The sequence below is a fragment of the Ovis aries genome, chromosome 2 (genome assembly GCF_016772045.2).
Source record: "Ovis aries strain OAR_USU_Benz2616 breed Rambouillet chromosome 2, ARS-UI_Ramb_v3.0, whole genome shotgun sequence".
Taxonomy (NCBI): domain Eukaryota; kingdom Metazoa; phylum Chordata; class Mammalia; order Artiodactyla; family Bovidae; genus Ovis; species Ovis aries.
Window position 1 is genome coordinate 166664928 of NC_056055.1, and position 23012 is coordinate 166687939.

At 37.3% G+C, this 23012-nt stretch overlaps 1 protein-coding gene across 4 annotated transcripts in view; it reads right to left on the bottom strand.

The window, feature by feature from the left end:
• The window catches only part of ARHGAP15 (Rho GTPase activating protein 15), a 700830-nt gene that overhangs the window by 336551 nt on the left and 341267 nt on the right, over nt 1-23012 (bottom strand). For all 4 annotated transcript variants that reach the window (XM_042243922.2, XM_027964991.3, XM_060410067.1 and 1 more), the window contains 2 exons: nt 5105-5203; nt 3750-3879 (listed from right to left, as the gene is read on the bottom strand). In XM_042243922.2, coding sequence (XP_042099856.1) covers nt 3750-3879; nt 5105-5203 — 229 coding nt within the window. The remainder of the gene's footprint in view (nt 1-3749; nt 3880-5104; nt 5204-23012) is intronic.

Here is a 23012-nt window from a genome sequence, read left to right on the forward strand (position 1 = left end):
AAACTGGACAATGAAATGACCACCTGTTAGCTGCTAATGATGTTCACATGCCTTTAAAAAAAGTAATTCTGGCTTTATCTGTCTACAATCTTGGCGACAAAACTCGTGGGAACATCAAGGGCACAGGAAGCCAAAGGCAGCAAACTGACAGCAAAGTTTGTGCTTAGACTGCTAATAAGGAAGGAGATATTGTGAATCTCTAACTTCATGTAATTATTTAATCTCAAGAGGGTGCTGTAAAACAAAATGCATGTTTTAAAAACCTAAGTTTGGGTGTTCAAATCTGGAACTAAGATCAGAGGGGTTTCATAGGGCCTATTTCTTCAGAAAATATTGTAAAAAGCATCAGATACAAAATATGCCAATCACTATTTCAAATGCCTTAGCTAATTTCATATTGTATGGGTGGGTCAAACATTATACTTTTCAAATTATGTAAATACTGAATGAACTTAATTCAAAGTAATAGATGGATATTAACAGTATCCAACTGTGCAAAAAAATAGATTAGTCCTAAAAACGGCTTAAAACTATTAATATCTACCAAAATACAGAAAAGAAGCATTTTCTAAAATTGGGGCTAGTGTTAAAGATTAAATGACCCTTTTAGTTTAACAGTGAAATCAAAGTCCAAAGTCAACATCTGGTTTTAATTCTTTTGCTAATATGTCTTTGGGTCTCTATTTAAGTTTATTGATTTATATGGATATCATTTTTAATATCTCCATCCAAGTCCAAGGTTGATATAAACTAAGTGTACCTTTTATTTGTTCACTTCATTCTAGTTTTATTGTTAAAAGCACTGAGTCTAATATTGGTTTCCTTGAGTTTGAAGCTTGTCTCCATAACTTGTCTTTGTACAAGTTGTTTTAATTTTCTGTGCCTCAGTTTCCTATCTATAAAATAGGGTTAATAATAGTACCTATGTCATTGGGTTACTGGAGGATTAAGTAAATCAGTGTAACACATGCACTTAGAACAATGCCTGGATAGTAAGTACTCAATATTTTCTCAGTATCATTATTTTTTTAACTGCAAAGAAAAAAGCAAATATAAGGTTAAATACAGTTAAATACACTTCAAAATGAATAGAATTAATCATATGTCTCTTTCCTTGTATTTAGACAAGACTAAATGTAGGCCCAAAATAGATAATTGTCTTTCCCACTAAAAACGGTTCAAAACAGGTGATTGGTGTTCTACTTGTAGGAATTTTTTTTTTCCCCAATATGGTCTGAAAACATTTCAAGTGACTATTGTTGAATACAAAATCCATTTACCTCAATGTTTCTCGTACATACTTTTACAAACCTTAACTTTCTCCTGAGCTTTAGACTTTAGAAATGTGTCAAAGTCTGCTCCAGACCAGCAATTATATATGAGATTCCAGAGCTAGTGCTCATTGCCTCACACCTCATTTTATACCCACTGCCACTGCTGCTGCTGCCGCTGCTGCTGCTAAGTCACTTCAGTCGTGTCTGACTCTGTGCAACCCTACGGACAGCAGCCAACCAGGCTTCTCTGCCCACAGGATTTTCTAGGCAAGAATGCTCGAGTGGGTTGCCATTTCCTTCTCTTTTTATACTACAAAATGTTTATACAGTTAACATTAGCTATGTACTCACAATCGAATTCTAATTCTAAAATCTTATGTCTGTACCCATATTAAGTCAAGAAGGACAATGAGCAAGAAATAAAGAGAAATCCTCAGATGAGATAATATCAAACTGTACCATCATATGGGATTTTTTAAAAATGGCACTTCTTATTTTCCACAAATAATTTAATTTTAATGCACCATAAAGTCTAAGACATTAACATTGATAATTTTAAGTTCTAACTTAACACAACTGGCTAACCAAATATGTACCAACGGATATTGAATTATGGCATGGTTCTCTGAATCACGACAATTTTGAAAGGGTGCTCTTCCTCAAAGTTATCATGCTGTTTTTAGATTTGGACTCATAACAATGTAGATTTAGAAGATATATTATCATATATAACTAACCTCCCTCTATTTTGTCATGTGGGGGAGTATACATGTATATTTATGTGCATATATATATATATTATTCTCTGATGCACACAAATATATGCATATACATATATGGTCATCCAGCATATTTACTTGTGTACACATGAGTGAGTGAGTGAAAGTCGCTCAGTCATGTCCGGCTTTCTGCAACCCCATGGATATACAGTCCATGGAATTCTCCAGGCCAGAATACTGGAGTGAGTAGCCATTCCCTTCTCCAAGGGATCTTCCCAACCCAGGAGTCAAACCCAGGTCTCCAGCATTGCAGGAGGATTCTTTACTGTCTGAGCCACCAGGGAAGCCCAAGAATACTGGAGAAGGTAGCTTATCCCTTCTCCAGGAGCTAGTCCTGATCCAGGAATTGAACTGGCGTCTCCTGCATTGCAGGCAGATTCTTTACCAGCTGAGCTACAAGGGAAGCTCCTGTACACATGTAGACACGCAAATACACACATACAAATGTCGATATGCAAATATTCTGTAATCAGCCTTTCTCTACTTACTGAGTTCTCCTTAAGTTCAAAAAGCTAGGATATAATTACAGGATATAATATAATCTTTAGTCAGATGGAAATGGCAGAAAAACTGATGATTTTCAGAAGACTGAATGTATGTTGATAGATGATCCCAGAAAAGTACTATAATTTATGAGACTTTGGGAAATTGTTTTTCTCTGATTCCAGAGATATCTACTTGTTCTTTCAGGGAGTTGAGATTCAAATCAACTCTGTGAGAAATGCACAACACCTTTCCATAACCCTCTTTATTGAGGAAGAAACAAGGTGAAAACATAGAAGACTCTTGAGAGTCTCTTGGAAAGCAAGGCGATCAAACCAGTCAATCCTAAAGGAAATCAGTCCTGAATACTCTCATAGGACTGATGCTGGGAAGCTGAAGGTCCAACACTTTGGCCACCAAAAGACCCTGATGCTGGGAAATATTGAAGGCAGGAGGAAAAGGGAATGACAGAATATGAGATGGTTGGATGGCATCACTGAGTCAATGAACATGAGTTTGAGCAAACTCCGGGAGATAGTGAAGGACAGGGAAGCCTGGCATGCTGCAGTCCATGAGGCCACAAAGTCAGACGCGACTTAGTGACTGAACAACCACAACAAAAAGCGTGAAAAAGATTAACAGTTATGCTCAAGGTCACTATATAAGTGAACAGACTGGCAGACTGGTCCTTTTCACTTCAAATCCTTTTTTTTTTTTTTTTTTTTTTTAGAAAATCAGACCTAGATGTGACCTTGGAGGATATCTAGTCCACATTACACATTTCTAAATCTTTCTGGTGGATGAAACAAATGGAAAGTTGCATAGCCTGTTGGTTTATGTCAGGTCACTCATATATATTTTAATGTATGAAAACCAAATAGTCAGCATACCAAGGTTTGGAGACGCTTGACATTTCCCACTCTCGAAATCAATCACCAATCTGAATGCCATGGTTATTACTTAGATTCAGAAGTTTGCTGTAAGCAGAGACTATGACCTTGAAATAATTATTTTCTCAAAAGGTATTACCAACAATGATGTGAGCAAAGCACTCAGACTGTCCTCGAGTGCGTGAATTCCTGGCTAAAGAAATGGCTATGAATCATCCATGAGCAGCATCAGTTTGGTTCAAATCTCATTTCACTATATCTACATTTCATAAGCACTAAGTTTAAACAAAGTTAAAATGAGCTAGTCAAAAAAAAATACTTACTTAAAGATTTTCTGTGCTCTGGTTTCTGTTCTTTTATATCACTATCATAGTGACTTAGTAGTTCAGTACTGGAAGATCTCTGGATTTTAAATAATTCCAGGTTTCTTGAATGACTACTTGGATCCTTTGGCTGGAAATAGCAATTAGATGGAACAATTTTACATAGAAGAAAAAAATTCACTAAATAGTTCTGTGATCTATTTTGATGTTAGATTAACAAGAAGTTCATAATAAGATAATTATTTTGAAATAGGGCCCCTATGCTAAGCTTAATTTTCAAATTGTAAATGATATATATGTATATATATATATGTAATATTACTTATTAAATGCTGTGCATAGCCTAAGCACTCCATGCATTAATTCAATTACTCATCACAGATTTCCCATGAGGTAGGTATTTTATTATCCTTATTTTCCAGACAAGATGACTGAAGCCAAAAGAGATAAACAATTTCCCTAAGGCCACACAGCTAGAAAAATCAGATTCAAACTTTCAAACTCGGGCAGTTTTACTCCAGCGTTTGCTCATAATGATAAAAAATGCGTGTGCATGTGTGTGTATGTGTGCACACGTGTGTGCCTGGATAAGGGAACTATAATGATAGTGGGGAAAAACTTACTTGCTATTTTATTTTTTAAAGTTTTGATACCAAAATAATACAACGGAAGTGTGTGATTAAATCACACTAAAATCACAAAAATGTTATTTTTATACCTTATTAAAAGCTCTCAAGAATATTTTCTTGTCAAGATTTTGCAAACATCAGTGTCCTAAATAAGATGTTTGGTTGAGAAACAGTATAAAATGAGTAGTTTTAAATTATTTGACTCTTTTAAGAACATACTTTAAACTTGTGATTTAGGGTAATTTCATGAAGTTCTAGATATGTAATTTTCACGAGAACAATCTAGCTTAGCTGGAAGAACAATGAAAATCAATACAAAGGATTATTATTTACTAGTATTATAACAGTGAGTATGGGCTTAAATACACTGATATTTATTTTTAAGAATATGTATTACAGATTGCATAAACTCAAAATGTGAAAATTTAGTAGTTATTAAGTTCTTGTTTGCTTTATAAAGCCTTCACTAAATCAATGTCTATGTTATTTCAGAAAACACATGAATGTATCGTATTTTTAAAGAGAAATCAAATGTCATTTAGTTTCACAAATCCTGTCTTCATTGCCTTCTCCGAAAATGGCATTAGTGGACTGTTTAAATTAAAATAACTTCATAACTCTAAATTCATAGGATCTACTTAAATGTATGTGTGCAATATGCATAAGCAATAGGTTTAAAAGATTACATTCTAATTAATAAAGGTAACACTTAAAACAAATACATACCAATCTGTCAATTGCATTTTTGATAGCATGGAACCAATCCAATATGATGAAGTCAATATCGGACTGCAGAAGGAACTCATTTCCTGATAAAGTTGTGATCTAGAAAAAAAAAAAAAGATCAACAGGTGAGCAAACCATATAAAATAATCTGTTACATTTAAAAACATATGCTTTAAAAAACACACACTAATACACTGAGATATTTTCTTGTATTCCAGTAATTGTCTTTCTGGGAACTGGGAGACTAGGATCATTTTGAACTCCTCTCTACAAACCATTTCTTCATGTCATAACAAATACATTATCATTTCAATAACAGAACGATTAACTCAGAGTAGGTCTAAAGCTGAATTACTCCAACTCATGGAAAAGCAAGTCAGGAAGTTCGGAATAATGCAGACAGTATCCACTTAAGTCAGAATCTCAGAAAAATGCACCCGGGTGTGTCAGAATTCATTCTGCACGTTTGGCTCTTTCCTGTTTGTCTTTTTCAAATCTAATAGTATCTCTATATTTGATTTCCTTTTATGGAGGCTCCTAAAACAGATTATTTACCAAAGAGACTAATGCAGACTTTTCTAAAAGGTCATTCTAATGAGTAACATTTGGCTATTTCTACTTTCTTATCAAAAAGATCTATAGGAAAGTAATAAAGACCAATATCCCCACAAAGAGAGTACATTAGAATATAAGTTCATTTACATATTTGGACCTCTCATGGATAGTATGTATCAGAAGAACATTCCTGTTCCAGATACTTAGGGCTGTTAAGTAGTTGGCAATATTTAGTGTACAACTATAAGTTTTTCATTAAAGGGAACCTTTTTCCCCCTGGAATTGTTAGAGAAGGATGAGACCCTATAGAAAACTTGATTTCGCACATAAAGGACTACTTAGAGAAGAATTTGATTAGAGAAGGTGGGGACATGCTCTTTGTTTTAAGCTATCAATCTGAACCATGAAGATTTTCCCTTTGTATTATTGACTTTTTTGTTTCACCAAGAAGATGAACATTTCCCAACTACTGTCATGCATCAAGCAAGGCTTCAGAGGTTTAGAGGACAGACATTTCAAAATACTCAATCAGGAGTTAGTCACCTCTTCTCTGCCTTACTTCCTCTAAATGAGAGGTAAGTGCTGAAATATGGCACAAATCAGAAAATCATAAATTGTGGTATAAAATGCCTCCATAATTCTATTATTAAAGTGACAATTACCCAAAATAGCTCACTCTGAAGTTTCAGTGATTCTTATGGTAACATTTAATGACAGCAATCCTGAAGTCTTAAAGAAATCTTTGTTTACACAATATAGATATATTCATTTGCATTGATATTTAGGAAAAAATATTTAGAGATACAACATTACTCAGTGCTGCAATATAATCATTCTTGAGTAAGCCGGATCCCAACTTTTTACAACAGTCAGAAGAGGAAGTATCCAAAGTACATGCAATTAAGAGATGTGAAAGATTAGAAAATAAAAGGGAACTTAATTACCCATACTAGAATTTGACAGATTACCAGGGCCTATCACTTTTTTTCTTATTTTAATAAAATTGCATGTAAGATTCAGGATAGCTCAAAATAGCCTCCAAATAGTCCTCTGTTTTATGTATCTTGTAAAAGACAGTGAAACTGACGTTTTCTTAATTATCTGAACACCCTTGCAATGTTCTTTACTTATAAAAAGTTCCAAATATTTACTTTATATAAAGTGTTGCTGCAGAAATAGTAATCTAAAAATATAAGGTCACTTCTAACTAACTCAGGAAAACTAGTAATGTCCTTGACCTCTACCTTCATCCTAATCTGAATGTAAATATTTTGATTATGAATGTATTACATAATGTTACAATTTGGTAACATACACACAGAAAAATGAATTAGCCCAAATGCAATGTACAACCTATTTCTCTGCCATTATAAATAAACTATTATCAAAATTATAAAAAGGAACACTTTCAAAGTGCTAGAAACAAACATAATTAGATTTACCATATTCTGAGGGTTTAGGAAAGAGCCAACAAGGTTCAATTTTCAGTCTAGTATATTCAAATAGTGATTAAATATGAGTACTTCAGCAATGCATTTGCATTTTGGGTGCATATGCAAAGCAAAGGGAATCTTTACTGCTAACACAATGAAAAGCAAAATGTATCTTAAAAGTTTCTCTGTCCAAATTTATTACTGCATTATTTGTACATAATCAGTGATTTATTAATTCATTTGGGGAAGCTGGACCAGAGAACTATGTGAATGCAATTCATTTAAAGCATACTATTAGAAAGATACAGTTGCATCCTCTCCTCTGTCTTCCCACTAATCTTTCAAGTCACCAGGCAGTCTGGAGAAGTCTGCTACTGCTCTCTACAGTTTGAATGCATCCACTTCTTAATTACAGTCAGTAATTGACTTTGTTTTGTTCCATTCCAGTCACTCAGAGCAAAGAGTTTTCAAAGTCTTTGGTTGGTAAAACACATTGAATTCAGGTTTCTCAATCTATTTTTTTTTTAACATTACCTCTGTAGTTCTGATAAATACTTTGCCAAATTATATTTGCACTTTGAACAATCAAATTGTCAAAGCTCCTGAGAAAAAGATATCAGTAAATGTTAATTTTGACTAAACCTTTTGATTGAATCTCTCCTGATGACACTACAGAGTTACATAGACCTGATAACAATATAATAAGTCAGGCTAATATATTCTTTCTATATCATGTATTATCTCAGTGACAGATGCTGGGACAAGGTAGATGAAGGAAGAATTTACAGAAAAGATGGTTTAGGCAAGAGCTGCTGATCTCCACTTCACTTCAAAGCCTACTTTAGACAAGTGCCTCTTGAAATCCCTTATCTCCACCAAGTTGTATTTCGAAGGTATATATCTTGGCACCAAAGACATCTCAATGAAATTTTCTGGTGTTGTTAAGAACAGCTGCATTTAAATACCTGTCAGGACATTTGCCTGAAACTTTTCTAAGTAGTGACCATCTGAATTTTTGCTGGTAAATGAATGTCTACCTAAACAACCATGTAAGCAGGTCCACTGGGCACCATGCAGAAGAGACAACATTCCTCAAGACTTTGGTATTAATTCAACAATAGTTTCCCCTTGGGCTAGGAACATAGCTCCATGTGTGTCCTTGTTATGGTTCCTCTGAAGATGGAGGCAGGTATAACTCAGTTCCAAACTCCACTGATTAAAGACAATGAGAGAAGAATGTTTTTTAAGCTCTAATTAACAAATGGGACATTGTTATGCAAACTTAAAACTGCTTAAAGAACTTTTAATGAGAAGTGCTTATGTTTAAATATTGCCCTTTCCAATTCTGTCAATTAAATTGCTCCTGTGCATTCTGTGCATTGCTCCAATGCATTCTGGCAGTTAGTCTTTCCCCTGTTAGATACTAATTTAAATGAGGAATTAATATGTAGGATTGTATTTATATAATTAAAAATTTCCACACTTTGGTTTACCAGAATAAAAACAAAATATTTTCAGAACTTAATGTTTTTCTGATTCAGTTCAGTTCAGTCACTCAGTCATGTCTGACTCTTTGTGACCCCATGGACTGCAGCACTCCAGGCCTCCCTGTCCATCACCAACTCCCGGAGTTTACTCAAACTCATGTCCTTTGAGTCAGTAATGCCATCCAACCATCTCATCCTCTGTCGTCCCCTTCTCCCACTTTCAGTCTTTCCCAGCATCAGGGTCTTCTCAAATGAGTCAGTTCTTCACATCAGGTGGCCAAAGTATTGGAGGTTCAGCTTCAGCATCAGTCCTTCCAATGAATATTCAGGACTGATCTCCTTTAGGATGGACTGGTTGGATCTCCTTGCAGTCCCAGGGACACTGAAGAGTCTTCTCCAACACCACAGTTCAAAAGAATCAATTCTTCTGCACTCAGCTTTCTTTATAGTCCAACTCTCACATTCATGCATGACTACTGGAAAAACTATAGCTTTGACTAGATGGACTTTCATTGGCAAAGTAACATCTCTGTTTTTTAATATTTAAAAAGCTGTTTAGGTTGGTCATAACTTTTCTTCCAAGGAGCAAGCGTCTTTTAATTTCATGGCTGCGGCACTGGAGCATTGACTGTGTGGCACTGGAGCGACTGTGAGGAGATACCCCAGGTCCAAGGACAGAGAAGCCCCAGGAAGACAGCAGGTGTTGAAGCAGTGGCTGTGCAGCGCTGGAGTGACTTTGAGGAGATATCTCATGTCCAAGGGCAAAGGAGAAGCCCTAGCAAGATGGTAGGAGGGGTGAAATCACATTTAGAATCAAACCCCATACCTGCCAGGGACGCTCAGAGGGCTCAAGCAAACCTTGTGTGCACCAAGACCCAGAGACCCCACAAAGACTGAGACAGAGCTATGTTTCAGTGTCTCCTGAGGAGGTATGGTCAGCAGTGGGCTGCTGTAGGGGCAGGGGCTCTGGGTGCAGCAGACCCAAAGTATGGCATAAGCCTTGGAAGAGGTCGCCATTAACCCCACCATAGAGCTGCCAGAACTTACACAGGACTGGGGAAACACACTCTTGGAGGGCACAAACAGAACATTGTTTGCACCAGGACCCAAGAGAAAGGAGCAGTGACCCCACAAGAGACTGACCCAGACTTGCCCATGAGTGCCCAGGAGTCTCTGGTGGAGGTGTGGGTTGGTGGTGGCCTGCTGCAGGGTTGCGGGCACTGAGTGCAGCAGTACCTGCGAGGGACTTTTTCAAGGAGGTTGCCATTATCTTCATTACTTCTACCATAGTTTAGTGAAGTAGCTCAGTCATGTCCGACTCTTTGTGACCCCTTGGACTGTAGCCCACCAGGCTATGGTCTGTCTGTGGGGTTTTCCAGGCAAGAATACTGGAGTGAGTTGCCATTTCCTTCCCCAGGAGATCTTCCCAACGCAGGGACTGAACCCAGGTCTCCCGCATTGGAGGCAGATGCTTTAACCTCTGTGCCACCAGGGAAGCCATAGTTTGGCCCCAGGTAAATAGCAGGGAGGGAACACAGCCCTACCCATCAACAGAAAATTGGATTAAAGATTTACTGAGCATGGCCCCGCCCATCAGAACAAGACCCAGTTTCCTCCTCAGTCAGTCTCTCCCATCAGGAAGCTTCCATACACCTCTTATCCAAGGGCAGACAGACTGAAAACCACAATCACAGAAAATTGAACAATCTGATCACATGGATCACAGCCTTGTCTAACTCAATGAAACTATGAGCCATGCAGTGTAGGGCCACCCAAGATGGTTGGGTCATGATGGAGAGTTCTGACAAAACATGGTCCACTGGGGAAGGGAATGGCGAACCACTTCAGTATTCTTGTCTTGAGAACCCCATGAACAGTTTTTATGATTATAAAGCATTAAATTTACCATGGAGAATTTAGAAAAATTAAAGATAATGAAAAAACAAATTAAAACTATTCATAGCTCCACAGAATAAACATTATAGAAAATTTAATTTAGTTATTTTCAGTGTTTTATAAATAGTAACCAAGTGTACATGATAATAATTGATGAAAAACTTTATAGATAGATAACTCATCAGCAAAATACAGTAAAATATCTTCAGCTACTTCCATTTCAGATGACTTCAAATGAATGTTGGGAAACTATCAAAGGTGCAAGAGTAAACAAGTAGTGTGTGTTCCACTTTTTGATAGTAGCAACTTTCCTACTGCAGAATAAATCCCCCAAAGAATCCTTAGTTCAGGAGAATTGGAGGATGTGTTTTTCACTGAACATCCCCTTAATCAACAACAAGGACTGATTAAACATCTATTAAGTGAATGGCACATTGCTAGAAGATAAGGATACATAAGCTTCACCCTCAAGAGCTCACAATCTGTTCAGACAGATAGGACATAAGAGTATAGAGATAAATAGCAATAGAAAATGGCTTATACTAAGTCCCAATGTGAGTGGCACAGACAACGTTCATGTCAAGATTTCGGAGGAGGGAATAATTACTGCAGACACATTTACATCATGGAATTATCCATAAACTGTTAGTCACGATAAGTTATTCTTTAAGGTTGATTGTATCAGAACTTTAGTATATTAAGGATATGAATACTACCACTTGGTATGCAAAGTGATATCAGTTTTAATGATCTCAAAGCACATAATAAACATTTTTCAAATGCAGCTTTCTTCCACTATCATAAAGTAATTTTGCAAATGAAGAAAATGAAGCAAATGAGGAAAATGAAAATGCCATTCTATCCAATTGGCATCATTTTAAATGACTGAATCAAGAGATTACAAAGATCTTGATTTCTAGTTCACTAGTCTTCAGCAAACTGTTGTATACCATCAAGGACTCTGTGCAAATGAGAAAAGGACCATAAAGGTTTGGTTTCAGTTGTGAAATTCAGACTACAGACCGTAGACTTAAGTTGCTTGTCTCTTTACTGTCATGTTAAAGGTAGCACAATTTTAAAAGATACACCAATATTCTTACTCAGATGCTTTCTTTCTTCCCTCAAGGATGACCCCTGTCCTACTATGAAAGTGCATGTGCCCGTGTGCTCAGCGGTGCCCAACTCTTTTGACACTCCACAGACTGCAGCCTGCCAGGCTCCTCTGTCCCTGGGATTCTCCAGGCAAGAACACTAGAGTCGGTTGTCTTCCTTCTCCAGGGGATCTTCCCAACCCAGGGATGAACCTGCTTCTCTTGCACTGTTAAGTGCATTCTTACCACTGAGCCACCAGGCAAGCCCTAAACGTAATTGGGTTATCCAATAAACCCCTTGAGATCCTAGAAAGGACTAAAACTATCCTATGTTTAAACTAAATGTCTTTCACATTTTGCTTAGGATCAAATCTGATTATGAGCCTAAGGAGGGTTTCAGTTCAGTTCATCACTCAGTTGTGTCCGACTCTTTGCGACCCCATGAATCGCAGCACACCAGGCCTCCCTGTCCATCACCAACTCCCGGAGTTCACTCAGACTCACGTCCATCAAGTCGGTGATGCCATCCAGCCATCTCATCCTCTGTCGTCCCCCTTTCCTCCTGCCCCCTATCCCTCCCAGCATCAGAGTTTTTTCCAATGAGTCAACTCTTCACATGAGGTGGCCCTGGAATTTCAGCTTTAGCATCATTCCTTCCAAAGAACACCCAGGACCGATCTCCTTTAGAATGGACTGGTTGGATCTCCTTGCAGTCCATGGGACTCTCAAGAGTCTTCTCCAACACCACAGTCCAAATGCATCAGTTCTTCAGCGCTCAGCTTTCTTCACAGTCCAACTCTCACATCCATACATGACTATTGGAAAACCATAGCCTTGACTAGATGGACCTTTGTTGGCAAAGTAATGTCTCTGCTTTTCAATATGCTGTCTAGGTTGGTCATAACTTTCCTTCCAAGGAGCAACCTTCCAAGGAGGGTTTACTCCATGTTAATAAAGTTGAAACTGCATATAGGAGATGCATTCTAAAGTATTCCAGATATACAGAGTTTTGAAAAATGTTAAATGATGCGGCTGCCTACAAATAGGTAGATTACCCATTTATGAGGAATAGAATTTAATTATGTCAAGTATAGTAAATTCACCTGAAGTGAAAATGAATTATTTTTTGTTAATTTTGATTGTATCTTTAATTCTAACAGCATAAGAAATACATATACCTTGGTCACATCATAGTGAAATTGAAGTAACTAAATCGAAGTAACAATGACTTTTAAAAAACCCTTAGATTAGCATTTTTTTTCATGTTGCATTACACTCCACATTTGATATGGAGGTTGTCATGGTTATACTTATAGTTAAATTACTTGGTCTCAAAGGTGTTTATGACCACTTAAGAAATTACATTATCAAGCTGCATGTCTGTCTCAAATTACAGTCTGGTTTGAGTAACTCCTAACATTTTTCTTAACATGTCGAGCAAAGTTAACACAAAACAAAGGGTAAAATATCATTTAGAAGTAAAAGGTCTTCCATTTGTCTTTCCAAAAATGTTACTTGTTAAAACATTTTGTGAGAAAGTATCTGCCTTGTGTTCCCAATGTTGCTAGATGTTAAGTAAATATATGCTGATTATAAAAAAAAAAAGTTGCTTTGGCAACTCTCTTATTAAAATGCATTTGTAACCCCCATCTGTCATGAAAGTTTTGAAAAGTTTGTTTACTTTGGATAGCAGCCTGGTTTGCTGGTTGCCCCAGCAAACAATGATAGCAGTCTTCAGAAGTCGTGTGAGGGACAAGCCACTAGGGATCCATTTTTGTTTTAATTGGCACACACAAACACTTTTCTGGTCTGTCAAGAAGATCAAACTAATATGCATGGAGGGTGTTATATTCGCAGCTTTGGGGACCAGTAAAGCTCCCTTTATTTAAGTAATTTAAATGATAGACTGCAAAAACTTTGCAAGTCAGAAAAATGTTTTATACTTTCTTAGGGAATATTTGTTTTAAGCAATGGAAAATGTTCTACATATCTAAAGATGTTGAACCTTATGTTATAATTACCCTGTTTCTTCTGACTCTGAGAAATGTTCTAAAATCCACATGCTACTAAATAAGCCTGGTCATCAATGGATCCTGCATTTCCAGAACTGCCCCTGTGTTAACAAATGTGTGTTCACTAGTTTCCAGATGTTTATTGGTTATGTTTTCAATGTATTTGGGGTTGATTGATTTGCATGTCCATTTACTGGAACCCTCAGTAGTGTCATCATATAAAAATAAGCTGCTCATGTAAGCAATTTCTTTTATAATAGAAAGCAAACAAATGTTGGGCAATATATACAACAGATCTTAAGTGTGTTCCAAAATCTAAGGTTTAAGGCCAAAGTTTCAAGAAACAGTGCTTTTTAACTGAAATTGAGCTGTACCACTGATACCCAAATAATTTGGTCCATGCATTCTTGCAATACAGATTTATTTGTTCTGCATAATAAAACTGGTTCTACAGTGAACATTCACACCCTGAGTCACTTGCCCATTCCACCTTTCTGTTTATTAATGAAATGCCCACACCCAAACAAAGAAAAGGAAAAAAAAAAAGAAAACTTGTGCTCATTCTTTTGTCTGTAGTAAAATATTTTAACACTGACAAACAGTCTTCTCAATATTCATGAAAGAATACTATCCAAGTAATTAGTAGATAGTTTAGCAGTTTCTACAGTTTTGCAGTCAGCTACACCAAAAGTTTCGCCTGTGGTGCTCATATGAAAAACGACTGAAAAAGTGACTAATCGAAGCAGTTGGTGTATAAAGATATCAGTTTAGAGTTTTATTGCTGTTAAGGTTAATTTTTAAACTTGGGGGGAATAATTGCCTCTAGATAAACGCATCATCTCCGGGCTCCTGTTTGCTGGTACCCACCACTCAATTAATCACTGCCAACCACACATCAGCTTTTAGCCTGATCTATGTTCACTGTGCAAAATTACTCATTTAGTCACATGACTAATGAGTCACTTGGGCATTTGCTGCCCCCACCATTTCCTAATTGGAATGGTTTTTACTATTTCTGTATTTATTTAAGCAATGCCCAATGTAAAGATTTTTAACAAATATAAAAGTATAACTTAAACACAACATTTCCCTTTCCCAAGGCATACTGGATGGTTGCCTATCTTTCAAAAAAAATTTTTTTTGACTCTTGGATAAACATTATATATGTGTTTATATTTTAATGAAAATGTCATGTATACTGAAGTATAATTTTAATGCATTTATCTATACTGCCATCATCTTTCACATGGATGTAGAAGTTTTTGTCTCTCTACCATCTCATGTTTCCCCTTCCAATCCATGTTCCATACTGTAGCCAATTTCTCTCTGAAATTTGGATTTCGTCATCCCATTTCTCTTGGAATAGAAAATGGCAACCTATTCCAGTATTCTTGTCTGGAAAACCCCACGGACAGAGAAGACTGGTGGGCTACAGCCCCAAATAACCAATTGCTCTACCCGATAATCTGAGATTCCCCACAGCTGTTACACTGCAGTGTAAATCCTTGCCACCGACCTGCTCTGGAGCCCCTGTTCCACATTTTCCTCTGCATCTCTATAATCCAGCCATACTGATATTCCTTGTCTAGCTGTTCCATACTAATTCTTATTTCTTCCCCCAGAGCAGGTTGTTTCCTTTCTTCAGAACGCTCTATGATATTATTCAAATCAATTTAAATGTCACCTTTTCAGGAAAGGGTTCTCTGAAATAGATGTTCCTGCTACATGCTCCTATGAATCCTGTTTCATCATAGGCCAAAATGGTCTGCATTGCAATTCCCTGTTGATTTCTCTGTTCCCTCCACTACACTGTAATCACTTAGAAGCCAAGAGTAATTGTCTACCCAGTATGTAGCCATACAACCCACAACCAAGGTGCACTAAGTAAATAACATATAGGTAAACTTTATCAACCTTATACATTTCAGTGAATGCATTATATCCTTTTGTTTCATATGCCATAGCATTTAACTCTGGAGAAGGCAATGGCACCCCACTCCAGTACTCTTGCCTGGAAAATCCCATGGACGGAGGAGCCTGGTAGGCTGCAGTCCATGGGGTTGCCACGAGTTGGACATGACTGAGCGACTTCACTTTCACTTTTCACTTTCATGCATTGGAGAAGGCAATGGCAACCCACTCCAATGTTCTTGCCTGGAGAATCCCAGGGATGGGGGAGCCTGGTGGGCTGCCATTTATGGGGTCACACAGGGTCAGACACAACTGAAGCAACTTAGCAGCAGCAGCAGCATTTAACTCATCCTCAATTTTAATCAAATTTTGGAAGTTACAATACCATTGTGTACTTTCAGGCAATGTGTAAGTGCTTATTTTGAGATCTACTGATGACACCTTTTTATCAGAGTAGAGTAGGCAATCCATTTTGAAGATTGGGAACAACACGCTGACACTCTTTTCCCATCAGTCAATGAGCCCTAGACTTCAGACAAAAGGATTAAATATGGAGGGAGTCAGGAAGCACCAAGAGTGGTTCTGTATTTAAATGCACATTGCTAGAATAGAATGTTCTTGATTATATTCCAAAGCATGTGTTTTGCAGGGGTAACCTATTCTAGAGTATCCAAGAATCTCACCCTATGTATTGATATTTCTAATTGAGTGTTGACAATATGGGAAATTGGACGCAGTTTAAGATTTTCAAGAGTTAATGCTAAGGTCAATGGGTCAAGTCTTTCGAGAACCTCAATGATGTAAAGTTGCTGGTTCCGCCCTGCTGCAGCCATTATGTTCAGTACAGTGTTATTAATATTAATAAACAAACAAACTGTAGGAGGTCAAGGGGCGGTGGTTATGTTACCAATACTGGTATTTAGAAGTATTAGTTAATTTAAGATACAGTGACTTAAGGAGAAACAGGTATTGTTGCCCCTAGTTTATTACACACACATGTCTTCTGTTAATAAGTGCTGAGACTGCACAACAAGATAAAAGATGTTGAAGTATGTGTCTTTATGCAATTGTAACATATTTGGCCATGATTATGAGTGTTTATAAAACATTCAAGAGTTGTTCCGTGTCTACTTACATTAATGAGAACACCTGTTAATGTTAGTGCTCTACAGACTTATTTGCATTAGATTCAGGTTTTTGCATACTGTACATCACTTTTTGAAACAATTAGGTGCTTATAGAGAAATATAGCTGAGCGAAAAACAGCAGCTTGAATGCCTTCCGGCTCAAGACAATTCAACTCCAGGTTTCAATGAAAAACAGAAATCTGCTGAATTACAAGACTGCCAGTTAGAAGTGAATGTAGGTGTATTTTATATTTTTTACATTCAGAGAACAGAAGATACATATAAAAATCTGTGCTTTAATCTTCAAGTAAAATTACGGCCAACTGAGACAGCTTCCAGACAAAGATGCCAACCAGTAAGAGATGGCAATGCCATCACAGTGATGATTCCCCGTCATCTTGCTGCTGCTGCTTAGTCACTCAGTTGTGTCCGACTCTTTGTGACCCCATGGACTGTAGCCATCAGGCTCCTCTGTCTATGGGATTCTCGAGGCAAAAATACTGGAGTGGACTGCCATTGGGTACATTCCAAAAGATAGCATCTTTACCAGTCTGAGAAAGCTGGACAATTCCCATGGGGCTTTTGACTGAATGAGAAAATGTACAGACTATTGCTCACCTTGCTTTGTTTATAACCCTTTGCCATGGAGCCCTTTCTATGTAATGACATAATTAAAAGGAGGGAAGGAGATAAGGACCTCCTCTGAGTCAGTCATTTCCGGGCTGCTGGTCTCAGCACAACAAAAACCTACCAACGTAGAAGCCAGTGAGTCTGCCTTATTCATAATTCAGAAAAACAGTTGCAACTATGGTAGGTCCCACTCTGTCTGCCACTTCTCATAGGATGTTAAAACTTCTGCGATTTAAATATTTTCAGTTATTGAAAAGGGAGCACTTGCACAAATCTGCAGATTCACAGCCTCTATTATCATCATTATATTTAAGAGGTGCAATATTTATATCAAAATGACTCACTTGGTGATATATGCTAAAGATAAATGTGTATTTATGATCTGAAGAAGTGTGATGTATAACTACTTTGTCAGACATAAACAGAGTGCCTCTGTGCTATTCTAGAGAACTCCGATTATCCAGGGCACAGATGAGCTATTCTCACAGAATTAATGCCACTTTAACCTGGGAAATGAGGGAACTGAGAATTACCCTGGGAATGTGTAGATTACCAGAAAGATGGTAGCTGTTTCCTTGTCTAACATCACACTACATGGTCTGGGCAGAATAGCAAATATTCTGTGAGGATTTGGGGATCAAACTAGTGAATTTTTATTGCCTGGAACACAAAGTTCCTAATTTAAGAAATAAAGTTAACACTATAGCAAAACCTTACTTTGTCGTGTCTGAAAATTTTCAAATTGCACATAACCAAGATCTTGACAGATATCTGGTATGAAACGGCATCATTATTCATTAAGAACAATCGACTAAGTATATATATAAGTAGGAAGTTCATGAATGAGGAGAAATTTCTCTTTCCCCATGAATTTTAGGTTTAAATAGATTGAAAATAGTGAAACTTTCCTTGAAAAAAAGCAAAAGTGATAATTCTGTTTTTGGGGAGAAAAATCTATTCCAAAGGGTTGTCTAATTTAAACAAACATGTATTGTAAAAGTACTCGACATTTCTAAAACTATAATTTAGTGGCCTGATGCCTTTATAATACAATAGTATGTATATCATTTGATGTTACTTTTGAAAAATAAACTACTCATGACTTTATAATAGACAATGGCAGCTGTCAATTGAACAATAGGCCAGTAATGGAGGCATTTGACATTTGGAATGAGATTTATTACTTATGCTACCTGTGTGCAGAAAAACTTTAACATGCCTTAATTTCCAGAACAAAACTATATTTGTGTTAGAAATAATACCATTTTAAAATGCTAGATTAAAAAAATATATTTATTATCAGTAGAGTGACTATATAATTAATTGCCTAAACTGTGCCAATTTTGAAGGCAAAAGAAGCACTATTAGTAATTATACCAGGAGAATAGGTCCACATACTTTGTGTATATTAGGGCATATATAACCCTATTCATTACATACAACACTAGGGTGCCACGCAGCAACCATTGATCATTAGATGCCTGGTGACTATCTATCAAGATTCAAGTCTAGGGATGATGAAAATATTCCAAAAAAGGTAGCATAACCCTTGTTTTAAACATACTTATAATCTAGGATGACAAAATCAACATGGAAAAACAACTAGAAAAAATAATTATGCTATAAGATGGGATATATGCACTAATTTTAAAGGAACAAATCAAAGTTTCTCTAAGGGTAAACTTGCATCCTCAGGGAAGATAGAGAAGGCTCTTACAAGGACAGCTGAGGTTGAGTAAAGATGTGGAGGAAGAGAATGGCACTGGTGACCAGAGCAACGTGTATAAGGGCTTAGGGGCAGGATAGAAGATGGCATCTCTAAGGGACATTATGAATCTGTTTCTAAGTTCTCTTTTTGGGCTATCCTTCCTTTACCCATTCTTTAAATGGAGGTGTTTGTCAGCATTGTCTCATAAGCCATGATTCTCACTTAGGGACATACTCCTGAATGATGTTACCTACTTTGTTATCTTTTTAAAAATCAGTTATAAACTGATGAATCCTTACACACTGTCTTTATTTCAGACATCTTCCTTAGTATAATTTCAATTCAAACCATTCTGATTCCCTGCCTTATCTTCCTATAAGATCAGACAGGTGGTCCATCCAACACATGTCTGTCAACTGTCATTTAACAGTCACTGACTTGATCCACACTGTCCTCAAGATAAAACCCACATTCTTTAATATGGATTATCAAGCAGTTCATGATGTCCCTTTCTGTCTCTCTAATCTTCTCTTCAAATCCTCTACATCTTAACCGCATAACTTTAAGCAAGTCACTTAGATTCTTTGTGTTTCAATATCTTCACCTATAAACTGAGAAAAATGTTAATATGTACCTCACAGGATCATTGGGTAGGGTATATAAAATGTAATTCAGGAAAAGAATTTAGTATAGTACCTGTCACATACTAAACTCTTAAATTTATTATAGTTATTATTTGATTGATTGAGTCATTGACTGTCTCTTGGATTTTTGCAAACTCCTCTTCTTTGTTCATTGGAAATGGCAACCCACTCCAGTGTTCTTGCCTGGAGAATCCCAGGGATGGGGGAGCCTGGTGGGCTGCCGTCTATGGAGTTACACAGAGTTGGACACGACTGAAGCGACTTAGCAGCAGCAGCTTCTTTATTCAGGAAGCTATTCAGATACCACCTATTTAGGAAAGGTTCTTCCAATCTCTAGAGGTAAAAAAGGAAGTGTCCCTCCAGTAACCTGAACTTACTCCACCATGGAGTTGACCTTACTATTACAATTATCTAATTTCTTGTTCTACCCTTGCTGCACTTCACAAAGTGAAGATGACAAAGACCATGTGTCTCCAGCACAGAGCCAGCACCACAGGCTCTCAAAAAGGTTATGGAATGAATGATGGTTCAGTTGATGTAGGTTACTACTTTAGAGTTGTGGTATGCAGATAACAAGAGGCCTTACATTTTAGAAAATGTAAGTTTGATTTGACACATTAGGCAGTGGGAATCACAGCACTAGATCTCTGAGGCGATATATAAGTGGAACCATAGCATAGTGTCAGAGAGTAAGGGCATCCTCTTAAAGATGGATCTGTATTGCAACTTTCCTAACTGTCAACATGGCACCGCCTTCTATGTTTGCAACGAGGCAGCTCTTCAGAAAGGTGTAAAGTGCCTCCTTCTTCTATAGTCTCCTAGACTTTCCAAGGCTCTTGGTTTTCAGCCTTTTGTCCTTCTTTTCCACAGAGGTCAAGCAGCTTGTTTCTCTGCCTTTGGTTTTAGATGCTAAGCTTTGGTGATGCTTGGCATTGGATTTAGACCTTTAGCTCACTCCTGGGGGGCTTGACATGATCTCAGTCTCTGATAATTTAGAATGTGCATGTGTGTGTTCATTCACTAAGTTGTGTCCTGCTCTTTGCGACCCCATGGACTGCAGCCCGCCAGGCTCTTCTGTCTATGGGATTTTCCAGACAAGAATACTGGAATGGGTTGCCATTTCCTCCTCCAGGGGATTTTCCCAATCCAGGGATCAAACCTGTGTTTCCTGAGTCTCTTGCGTTCGCAGGCAGATTCTTTACCACTGAACCACTCAAAAACCCAATTTAGAATGGACCCAGTGCTCAATATCCTGTCTTTGTTGAAACTCAGTTTTGTCACTTTACCCTTATCTTGTTTCTTGGCCTCTGATTCCCTATTCTGATGGCTTACATTGTGCACCAGATCCTCTCAGCTGGTGCAAGTGCTTTTTGCCAGTCTCCTTTTCAGGAACTGGAGCTCTGCTGAGCATCTCCTTGATCCTGACTGCCTCCCCTCCTTAATTCCACCTTCCATCTGCCTCATCTACCTTAATTATAAGACATGTAATCAGTAATAATCTGTACTTGCATTCAAGGCAGATGGTCATATGAGTACCCCAAAATGAGCCATTTCTGTGTGTTCATTGATTATCCAATTGGCCTATTAAATATTCTTGTTATTTCAGGTTGGAACTCACACTCTGACTCTAACAGCTTGGACTGTATTCTGTTTACTTACTGTTTCGTTCTGTATTCTATCCAGCAGACACACTTTCTTCCAACACTATCAGCTCAAACTTTTCCCTAACACCTCTCTCAACCTGATGCCTACTTCATCAAGATGGCTCTATTGCCATTAACTGGATTACTTCTAATCCTAAGAAATAGTCACCATCCCTAAATAAATTATAGCTAAGAATCAATATAGTGAGTTCCTCCCTTAATTGTTGTGGATCACTGTGAACTATCGTGAGATTTATCATTTTCTAGGATACTGAGGGACAGGACATTAAGAAAATTTTCCCACTGTTCGACCAGTGTCTATCTGGCTTGCAACTTGCTACTATTGATGAATGGTTCATGGTATTAGACCTACATCTTACTAAGTTTCATCCACAAGTTTTCTAAACACATTTGAGATATACATTTATCCATAGCTTGTGAATGTATCTGAAAGCTGATGAGAGAGACCTTAAGGGAAGAATTTATTTCTAAAGTTAAAAGAGGCCACTGCCCAGAAGGTATAGTCTGGTAAAAGATTTAATACTTTTTTGGCCACAGTGCATGATAAGACATCTACTTTACACTGGTAAATGAGCGGTATCTTCCTTTATTCACTCTCTCTGTTTTTCTCCTTCTTAGAGGTACACTCACAATTGTTTAAATCTATTTATCCACATATCCATTATTTTGTATAAAATATCCAATAAACATATTACTTATATATGTATATGTTTGTGTATATGTATGTATGACACAGAATTGAAACAAAAGTTTCATGAAATGATACTACTTCCTCTTACTATACATAACATAGCCTGATATTTTTATTCTGCTCTATTCATCCTTTAATTGATTTCATTAAAAAATATAGCGCCAACTCACTAAATTGTTTTCAAGACCCACTAAAAGGTCTTGAATTTTATTAGAAAAACACTGGACTGGGCCACCAGGTCTAGGGAGTAATGAAAACTTCAGTCCCCAAGTCCCACTTCTTAGCTTTCTCTCTCTTTCTTCTGGTTTATGAGATGTTTCAAAATGTTTCCATATATTATTTAACAGTTGGGTATTTAAGCCTACAGAAAGACTCCAGAATATTTGTCACATATTATGACACTTAGGCTTGGTTGATCAATAACCCTGTATGGGGGATTCTGTTCTGATAAGTCATTTCCTGCCATTTGAAAATAGAATTAGGATGTGGTTCTTTGGAATTTGGCTTAAACCCTGGCTTTTCTAAATATACCTTAAAGCATTAGTTTCTTTATAAAAGAAGAAACAAAGACTTGAGGGTAATGTGCTGTTTGGAATACATTTGAGATAGCTCACCATGATCTGAAGAGGGAAAAACCAAAGATGTTAAAAGCCTGGCAAGCTATCAGAGGCAGAGATGGCAGCTATTTTTTTTTTTTTAAGTTCCTTGTATCGAAACAATGAGTGCACTCCACGTTGCATCCTGCAGCACCATGATACAAGGTCTGGGAGTAGTTATTAGCATGTGTCTGTGTGATGGGAGAGCGAAAGCTAAACATTTTAATAGTGTTATGGCCTCTCCTTCTCAAGTTCCCATTAATGCAAATACAGCACATGTGGTTTAAGTCCCAAGAGCCTTGTAGGACACAAATCACAGATGTGGAATAAACATTATCTGAGAATACGACTCCATGGTCTTCTCTTTGCCATCAACAGATACCCTTATGCTCCCATGATGTCAGGCAGATACCTGATATGCTATCCTGAGGAAAATCACAGAAAGTCAGTGTTCTCAAAGGGC